General features: G+C 44.7%; 2 protein-coding genes across 2 annotated transcripts; both read right to left on the bottom strand.

Annotated features, from left to right (window-relative positions):
- Positions 1-1,837: 1,837 nt before the first annotated feature.
- Positions 1,838-5,407, bottom strand: LOC126689967 (uncharacterized). Its single transcript, XM_050385115.1, has 3 exons — positions 4,675-5,407; positions 2,523-4,536; positions 1,838-2,285 (listed from the first exon to the last, which is right to left on the bottom strand). Exons 1-3 carry the CDS (start codon positions 5,405-5,407, stop codon positions 1,838-1,840), a joined length of 3,195 nt encoding a protein of 1,064 aa, XP_050241072.1.
- Positions 5,408-5,539: 132 nt separating this feature from the next.
- On the bottom strand, positions 5,540-7,033 carry LOC126689966 (uncharacterized). The gene has a single exon (XM_050385114.1). It carries the CDS (start codon positions 7,031-7,033, stop codon positions 5,540-5,542), a length of 1,494 nt encoding a protein of 497 aa, XP_050241071.1.
- Between the last annotated feature and the right edge of the window lie 2,620 nt (positions 7,034-9,653).

Genomic DNA, 9,653 nt, shown 5'->3' with positions numbered 1-9,653 from the left:
AGTTGGACAAGACGAGAATTTTGCTGGAGACGACCATAAAGAGCGTGAGGGACGAGAGTAAGAAATGGGCTGGGGTTGCTGCTGAGGCTAAGCAGAAAGAAGCGGAGCAGCAAAATTTGATCGCAGAGTTGAAGGTTGCCTTGGTGGAGAAAGATTCTCGTCTCGACCACCTTCAAGTGAAGAATGACGAGCTGAGTAGTTCCCTCTCCAAGGCCAAGGACGATGCCATTGCAGAGTTCAAAGCGTCCAAGGAATTTACAGACTTGCTGGACCGCAACTATGCGGCGGGTTTTGAAGATTTCAGGATGGACGCTGTTGAAAACTTCCCTGAGGTGGATTTCAACTCTATCAAACTTAATTTGAACGCTGCTACCAGCTCTCTTCTCCAAACCATCTCTGAGGACGTTAATATTGAGGACGATGCCTCCACCCAGCCACCCAGTGCCCCTCCTGCTTAAGAATAAGTTTTTTTTTTTTTTTTTTTTTTTTTTTTTTTTTTTTTTTTTGATCCTTTGTTTTGGGATCTTTTGATGTAATTCAAGTACACTGATCTCGTCCAAAATTCTTAGGACGAGGTATTGAAACTAGTTCTTCGCAAGGGTGTTTGGACGTTGGTTGTCCGCCCTTGAACAGTTGGTGAATTTTACCTTTTATGTATGGACGAGATTTTTCATTTCGTATTCTTAGCTTCTTGCTTTACTCGTCCATATTTGGTGTGTTTAAACCATCTATTAAAATTTCAATGGCTATTTCTCTTCCTTAGACTAAAAATTGTCATGCACTCTGATCGTCCACGGACTTATGGACCTTGCCCGTCCGTAGACTGGGTTTTGGCTCAAAAATCTTGTCTATGGACTTTACTGTTTATGGTCTGGACGTGTGTTTTGCCTCGTCCTTTATATAAGTTTGCCCAGGGCCTAGGCAAGTTGTGGGTTCTTCCTCGTCCTTTGATCTGGACGAGGACGCCTTTACCTTGCTTTTAACCCTTATGGACGAATACGCCTTGGGCTCATTATAGGTTCCACCTTGTTCTTTGACTAAAATAAAGGTGTCTTGCTTTACCCTTAGGAAAGTTTTAGACGTTACATCTCCGCGTCCAGAGAATTTACTCGTCTGATTGACAATTAAAAAATATTTTGTTCTTAGCCACCTTGTAGGTTAGCTTTGAACGAGAATGCCATGGAAATCTGAAATTCACACAACATTTTGTACATTACATAAATATCGTTTACAGATAAGGCACATACATGCTAATGCCTTTTATTTAGTAAGCACTCCATAACTTCGTCCATAATCATGATAAATAACCACAACACAAATAACAAAGTGATAGTATCAAACACAGCATAAAACATAAGTAGAATGTAAATAGGGTAGCAAGCTTCAAGCTCGTCCACAGTGAACCTCATTTCGGCCTGCTTCTACTGGTAGTACCTCCTCAGGTGCTCCACGTTCCAAGGATGTTCTAGCTTTCTCCCGTCCAGGGCCTCCAGGTAATAGGATCCTTGTCTTTTGAAGTTGATGACTCTATAGGGTCCTTCCCAATTGGGGCCCAATTTCCCATGAGCTGAGTTCTTGGTTGCTAAAGAGACCTTCCTCAGGACAAGATCTCCTATGTTGAAACGTCTTGGTTTCACCCTTGCATCATATTGCCTAGCCATGAGGTTCTTGTACTTCGCTGCCCTGTGCTCTGCTTCTGTCCTTACTTCGTCTATAAGATCGAGGTTCAAGCAGAGTTGCTCCTCGTTATCCTTCTCCTCATATGACATCACCCTATGGTTAGCCATGGGTAGCAAGCTTCAAGCTCGTCCACAGTGAACCTCATTTCGGCCTGCTTCTACTGGTAGTACCTCCTCAGGTGCTCCACGTTCCAAGGATGTTCTAGCTTTCTCCCGTCCAGGGCCTCCAGGTAATAGGATCCTTGTCTTTTGAAGTTGATGACTCTATAGGGTCCTTCCCAATTGGGGCCCAATTTCCCATGAGCTGAGTTCTTGGTTGCTAAAGAGACCTTCCTCAGGACAAGATCTCCTATGTTGAAACGTCTTGGTTTCACCCTTGCATCATATTGCCTAGCCATGAGGTTCTTGTACTTCGCTGCCCTGTGCTCTGCTTCTGTCCTTACTTCGTCTATAAGATCGAGGTTCAAGCGGAGTTGCTCCTCGTTATCCTTCTCCTCATATGACATCACCCTATGGTTAGCCATGTGCACTTCCGCAGGTATAACTGCTTCACTTCCATAGGCTAGTTTAAAAGGGGTCTCCCCTGTAGGGGTCCTCACTATCGTCCTGTATGCCCATAGGACACCAGGTAACTCATCTGGCCATACTCCCTTTGCCCCCTCAAGACGAGTCTTGATGATTTTCAGCAAGGATCGGTTTGTAACCTCAGCCTGACCGTTTGCCTGTGGATGGGCGGGGGAGGAATAACGATTTTGGATTCCGAAGTGTAGACAGAAGTCCCTGAAAAGGGTGTTATCAAACTGTCGCCCGTTGTCGGAAACTAGTACCCTGGGTACTCCAAACCTGCACACTATATTCTTCCAGACGAAGTTCTTTACATTCTGCTGTGTAATGTGTGCCAATGGTTCTGCTTCCACCCACTTAGTGAAATAGTCAATCCCTACCACCAAGAATTTCATCTGTCTAGTTCCAAGTGGAAATGGACCCAGGATATCTAGGCCCCATTGAGCAAAGGGCCACGGGGCCATCATTGGAGTGAGATACTCGGATGGTTGTCTGGGGACATTACTGAATCGCTGGCATTTGTCGCATGCCTTGACATAAGCTTTGGCATCCACTTGAACAGTTGGCCAATAGTACCCTGCACGGACGACTTTGTGGATGAGCGACCTGGCTCCTGAATGGTTTCCATAGGTTCCTTCATGGACTTCCCTCAGCACGTAGTTCGCCTCGTCTGGGGCCAGACACCTGAGATAAGGTTGAGAAAAGCCCCTCTTGTAAAGAACTTCGTCCATAAGGACATACCTGGCTGCTTTTATCCTGAGTTTCTTAGCTTCGTCTCTTGCTTCCAGAAGTCTCCCGTCCTTTAGATACGAGACGATTGGTGTCATCCAATTTTCTTCATTCCCTATTTGCTGCACTTCCGGGAGATCTACACTCGGGACGTACTGAATTTCATCATACTGGTCGGTTGTTCCGGTTGCTGAGGCTTCCTTCGCTAAGGTATCTGCTTCCACATTCTCTTCCCTCGGGATTTGAATGAAGTTAGTTTTCTTGAATTTTTTCACAAACTGTAATACCCTTTCCAAGTACTTTTTCATTCGCTCTTCTTTCGCCTCATATGTCCCATTTATTTGGCCCATTACTAGCGAAGAGTCTCCCAGGACGAGAACTGACTCCGCTTCTACAGACTTAGCCAATTCTAGCCCTTTAAGCAGAGCTTCATACTCCACCTCATTGTTAGTTGGTCGATATTGCAGACGGACTCTATGCTTCAACTTGTCTCCTTCAGGGGATTGCAAAACTACCCCTATTCCTCCTGTATGCTGTGTGGACGAGCCATCTACATGGACCACCCAATTTTTATCCTCCTGCACTTCATCGTTGCATCTTGGAGTGAACTCCGCAATAAAGTCTGCCAGGGCTTGAGCCTTAATAGCATGTCTTGGTTGGTATCGGATATCAAACTCGCTAAGTTCGACCGCCCATTGGATCAGACGTCCTGCGGCTTCCAACTTGTTCATAGCTTTCTTAAGTGGGTGATCTATCATAACATTGATTACATGGGCTTGGAAGTAATGTCTTAACTTCTTGGAAGCCGTGATGAGCGCGAAGGCCAGCTTTTCTATTAGCGGATATCGCCCTTCCGCCCCCCTCAATGCCCTACTGGTGTAATACACTGGCTTTTGTATTTTTGCTTCCTCCCTTATCAGTGTTGAGCTCACAGCATGCGGGGTCACCGCCAAGTACAAGAACAGTTCCTCTCCTGCCACGGACGGACTTAGCAGCGGGGGCATGACAAGATACGTCTTCAAATCTTGGAAGGCTCTTTGGCACTCATCCGTCCATTCGAATGCTTTCTTTAGAACCTTGAAAAATGGCAAACACTTGTCAGTAGCTTTGGAGACAAACCTGTTGAGGGCGGCAACTCGCCCGGTGAGAGATTGAACTTCTTTAATAGTCTGTGGAGGCTTCATTTCTAGGATTGCCTTGATCTTTTCTGGATTGGCCTCGATCCCCCTGTGTGAGACCATGAATCCAAGAAATTTTCCCGAAGCCACTCCGAAAGCACATTTACTGGGGTTCAACTTCATACTGTATCGCCTGAGTGTGTTGAAGGTTTCTTGCAAGTCGTCTAAATGCTTAGCCTCTTCCAAACTTTTCACTAACATATCATCCACATACACTTCGACATTTTGCCCAATCTGGGGGCGGAACATGTGATTTACCAGTCGTTGATACGTTGCTCCAGCGTTTTTCAATCCGAAGGGCATTACTTCATAACAGAACAAGCCCTGACTAGTAACAAATGAGGTCTTCTCCTGGTCAACCTCGTCCATCCGTATCTGGTTGTATCCTGAGAAAGCGTCCATAAAACTAAGCAGTTTATGGCCCGCGGTGGAGTCCACCAGCTGATCAATGCGTGGTAATGGATAGCTATCTTTGGGGCAAGCCTTGTTCAGATCAGTAAAATCCACACACATCCTCCACTTGCCGTTCGCCTTTTTGACCATTACTACGTTGGCCAACCAATCCGGATAGTACACCTCTCTGATAAACTTCGCTGCAATCAATTTTTGAACCTCGTCTTTAATAGCGTTTTCTCTCTCAGGAGCAAACACCCTTTTCTTTTGTCGTATTGGCTTCGAGGATAGACATACATTCAGGCGATGGGTGATGACATTAGGATCTATTCCAGGCATATCCTCATGACTCCAAGCAAACACATCTACATTCTTCCTCAAAAACTGGACAAGGTTTTCTTTAATTCCTCCTTCTAGATCTGCCCCCACCCTGGTACATCTCTCAGGGTTCCTTTCGTCTAAGGGAACATCTTCCAACACTTCAATAGGTTCCACCACGACCCTTTTTTCTTCAATAGTCATGGTCTGCACTTGCTCGTCCGTGGCCAACATAGCCAAGTAACACTCTCTCGCAGCCAGTTGATCTCCTTGCACCTGCCCTACTCCATAGTCTGTTGGGAACTTGACTGATAGGTGGTAGGTGGACGTAACTGCTTTCCAACTATTCAAAGTTGGCCTCCCAATTATGGCATTATAGGAGGACGAACAGTCTACTACCAGGAAACTCACGTCCTTGGTGACTTGCTGTGGATATGCCCCAACTACCACTGGTAATGTAACAGTACCCACGGGCTGCACCTTCATCCCACCAAAACCTACTAACGGAGAATTCACCGGATGAAGACAGTCTCGTCCTAACTTCATCTGCTGAAAAGCTGGCAGATACAGGATATCTGCCGAACTTCCATTATCAACGAGTACCCTTCTAGTTGTGTAGTTAGCGATGAGCAAGGTAATGACAATAGCATCGTCATGAGGATGGTGGATTCTTTCAGCTTATTCTTCGGTGAATGTGATTGCCTGTTCGTCCGCATCCCTATCTCTAGGTGGTCGTCCAGAGAGTTGGACGCTCTGCACCACCTTCAGGTATGTTTTCCTGGACCTGGACGACTGGATTGTAGAACTCCCTCCGACGATAACCCTGATTTCTCCGAGAGGTGGCCGTGATGACTCTTCAGCTTTTCCCTTGAGTTTGTCGTCCTTGTGGTCTCGTCCTAGGAAACTTCTTAGCTTCCCCTGCCTTATAAGATTCTCAATCTGCTGTTTTAGATCAAAACATTCGTCCGTATCATGGCCATGGTCTCTATGGAAGCGACAATACTTGTTTCTATTGCGCTTATTTGGATCTCCCTTCATTTTTTCTGGCCACTTCAAGGAAGGATCATCCTTGATTTGCTTTAGGACTTGATCAAGTGGCATGTTCAATGGCGTATACTGCTGACTTCGTGCTGAGGGGCCTGCCTTCTTGTCACGATCCTTTTTATCTTCCATTCGTCCTTTCTTAAGACGAGGATCTTGCTCTGAGTGACGAGTGGAGTTAGCATCCATTTTCTCAATTCTCTTCCTCTTCTTGGCTATGATAGCATCCTCCACATTCATAAAATTCTGGGCTGAGTGGATGAGTTCGGCCATGGTCTGAGGCTCTTGCTCATATAGCTTGTGGATGAACAAATCAGAGTGAACCCCATTGTGGAAAGCCGCCAGGAGCAGCTTGTCATCCATCTCGTCCACTGCTAAAGCTTCCCTATTGAACCGCGTAATGAACGACCACAAACTTTCATTCTCCCCTTGTTCTATGGTCAGCAAACTGGACGAGGAACGCTTGTGCCTCTGTCCTCCGATGAAGTTGTTGACAAACAACTTACTTAATTCTTCAAAGGACGTTACCGTGCTGGGAGGTATTTTGCTGAACCACACTCGTGCGGGTCCTTTAAGAGTAGTAGGGAAAGTTCTGCACATTATTTCATCCGGAACCCCTTGAAGATGCATAGTAGTTTTGAAGGTGGCAATGTGGTCAAATGGATCTCGCGTCCCATCATATGAATCTAAGGAAGGCATCTTGAACTTCGGTGGCAAAGGGTGAGCATTGATAGGAGGCACAAATGGGGAGTCAGTCCTGTGAACCAAGTCCTCTACGGGGTTGGTCCTCTTCATATTTTCCTTCATCTCATCCATAGTTCTTCTCATTTGGTCCATCTCCCTTTCCAAGTGAGGCACCCTCCTTGAAGGGGTACCCCTGGACTGGCTCTCAAACTCGACATTCCTCTCATCTTGGCTCTGGACCTGTCTTCCAACGTTCTCATCCCGATGCTGCCTCCTCATGTTAAGTTCTCTAACCAACTCCTGGTTCTGGCGGGTCAATTCTGCCATAGTAGCAGCCATGGATTGCACGTGTTGGACAGAAGGCGGTTGTACGGTAGGCACCGATTGACGGTCGCCTCTGCTCTCTTGAAGGCCTGGGCTGGTAGCCCTTGACCTTGTCCAGACCATTTCAGCCCTTATGTCCAAGAAAGAAATCGCAGAATCCAACAATGGAAATCCAACGTTATTCTTTCCTACAGACGGCGCCAACTGATGAACTCTGGGATATCAGTGGACTGAAAATGCCGGGCCTTGGTAAACTTGCGATTGAATCCTGAGAAAACAAGTAAAAACTCAGAGGAGACCGGTGGAAGCCGGCCAAGAACCCTCCGATGGTGAAGTTAGTCTCTCACTGATGACTGAAGGAATGTAAACTTAGTTTCTCCAGAACAGAATGCCTTACTCTTTCATTGGCGTGTGCTTATATAGTATACGGGAAGCGGTTACTTGTTTAGTAACCGCTCCTACAGTTGGGGAATCCAACAGGCTTGGAAATAACTTCCGTAACTGATGTAGAAGTTCGTACTGCGCAACGGTTGGTCTTGGCGGGTGACGGTTCGTTCTTCCACTCGGCGGAAACGTAGTAATCCTCCTTTGTCCTTTATGGACGAGGAGATGATAGCAAGCTCATACGTCCTTTACAGACGGACGAATGCTAAGAAGCCCGTCTGTCCTCAAGGACGGACGGATGATAGTAAGCTCGTCTGTTCAGTCTGTCTTGAAGACAGACGGACGAGTGACTGATGACTTACCTCGTCTAAGATTTGGACGACGCGTATGGATAGGACGACTTGGCGAATTTTCGTTGCACATTAGATTCAATTGTAGATGATTTTGAAGATTTGAAAGAGCGTCAAGTTCCATTTTCATAGATGATTGTATAAAGAAACAATAGTGTTTCGTGTCTTTTGTTTTTGTTGGTAGATGATTGTATCTTAATATATTAAGAAACAATGATTTTTGGGTATTTGTCTTGGTTGATAGTTTATTAATACTATATAGATGCGTATTTGAAATTTTTTTTTTCCGTTTATCTCCGCCCCCCACCCCCCCCCCCCAGCTTGAAATCCTGGGTCTGTCCCTGATACCTACTGACCACACTGACTGCATGAGAAATATCAGGCCTAGTGCACAACATCAAATACATGAGACACCTAACTGCATTTGCATATGACACTTTAGACATATACTTTGACTCCTCATCTAAACTTGGACATGACTGTGAGGACAATTTAAAATGGGCAGAAAGCGGTGTACTAACAAGTTTTGCATCAAGCATACCAAACCTCTCTAACACCTTCTTAAGATATCCCTTCTAAGATAACCATAATTTATCAACCCCTCTATCTCAGTGAATTCTATCCCAAGGATCTTCTTGGCAACTCCAAGATCCTTCATGTCAAATTCACTACTCAACAAAGACTTCAACTTCACAATTTCTTGCTTACTCTTTGCAGCTACTAACATATCATTAACATATAGAGCAAGAAATATATATGGGCCATCAGCAAGTACTCTAAAATAAACACAATAGTCATACTCACAGCACATGTACCTATGTGTGACCATGAATGAATCAAACCGTTTGTACCATTGCCTGGGAGACTGCTTCAAGCCATATAATGACCTCTTCAATAGACAAACATAATCTTCCTTGCTAGGTTCTTTGAAGCCTTCATGCTGTTGCATGTAAATCTCTTTTTCTAAATCTCCATGGAGGAATGCAATCTTCACATCTAGTTGCTCTAACTCCATGTCATGCATTGTCACAAATCCTAGGATTACTCGAATTGAGGTGTGCTTCACAATTGGTGAAAAAATCTCATTATAATCAATTCCTTCTCTCTATGAGTAACCCTTAGCCACTAACCATGCCTTGAATTTTTCACCTTCCTTTTCTGACAATGCTTCTTTCTTGCGAAATATCCACTTGCAACCAATAGCCTTCTTTCCCTTGGGCAATTTCACTAATTCCCAAGTCTTATTCTTCTGTAGTGACTCCATCTCTTCTAACATTGCTACAAGCCATTTATCATTGTCTTTCCTATTTGTAGCCTCCTTGAAAATGAATGGATCTCCACCGCTGGTTACGAGAGCAAAACTAACCATGTCTTTAAAGCCATATCTCTGTGGTGCTTTATGAATCCACTTCTCTCTACCTTTAGCAATTGAAAAAGACTCTTCTTGTTGTTGTTGTGGATCAATCTCAGCATCATCCTTATCACTAGGTGAACTATTCTCGTCAAACTCCACCTCAACAGTTAATTTCTCTTGTGGACTATCATCCCATGTCTCTACTTCATTCTGTTTCAACATAAAGGCTTCATCAAATATGACATCTCTACTGATCACCGTTTTCTTTGAGATTGGATCCCAAAGCCTGTAGCTTTTAACACCTTTTTCAAAACCAAGAAATACGCATTTTCTTGACTTCGAATCCAATTTAGAACGCTCTCCACTCTACACATGCACATAAGCTAGACAACCAAAGATTTTTAGATTTGAATAATCAACCGGTCTACCTGACCAAACCTCTTTTGGAATCTTGAAATCTATGGCTGATGATAGAGATCTATTAATAATGAAGCTTGCTGTGTTAACTGTCTCTGCCCATAACACCTTAGGCAACCCTGCATTCAATCTCATGCATCTGGCTCTTTCTGCTAAAGTTTTGTTCATTCTCTCTGCAACCCCATTCTGCTGTGGAGTTTCTTTAACTGTGAAGTGACGAGTAATGCCTTCTAATTCA

Source organism: Quercus robur, chromosome 6 (assembly GCF_932294415.1).
Source record: "Quercus robur chromosome 6, dhQueRobu3.1, whole genome shotgun sequence".
NCBI classification, from domain to species: domain Eukaryota; kingdom Viridiplantae; phylum Streptophyta; class Magnoliopsida; order Fagales; family Fagaceae; genus Quercus; species Quercus robur.
This window is presented reverse-complemented; position numbering and strand designations above follow the sequence as displayed.

What these genes read in the sequence shown, in the direction of transcription:
- LOC126689967 (XM_050385115.1), bottom strand. Translation starts at nt 5,407, where the DNA reads ATGAAGTTAGGACGAGACTGTCTTCATCCGGTGAATTCTCCGTTAGTA. An exon ending in AATGGTCAAAAAGGCGAACG is followed by an intron (nt 4,537 to 4,674) that starts GCAAGTGGAGGA and finishes ACGCTTTCTCAG; the next exon opens with GATACAACCAGATACGGATG. An exon ending in TGGAAGAATATAGTGTGCAG is followed by an intron (nt 2,286 to 2,522) that starts GTTTGGAGTACC and finishes ATGGGCATACAG; the next exon opens with GACGATAGTGAGGACCCCTA.
- LOC126689966 (XM_050385114.1), bottom strand. Translation starts at nt 7,033, where the DNA reads ATGGTCTGGACAAGGTCAAGGGCTACCAGCCCAGGCCTTCAAGAGAGC.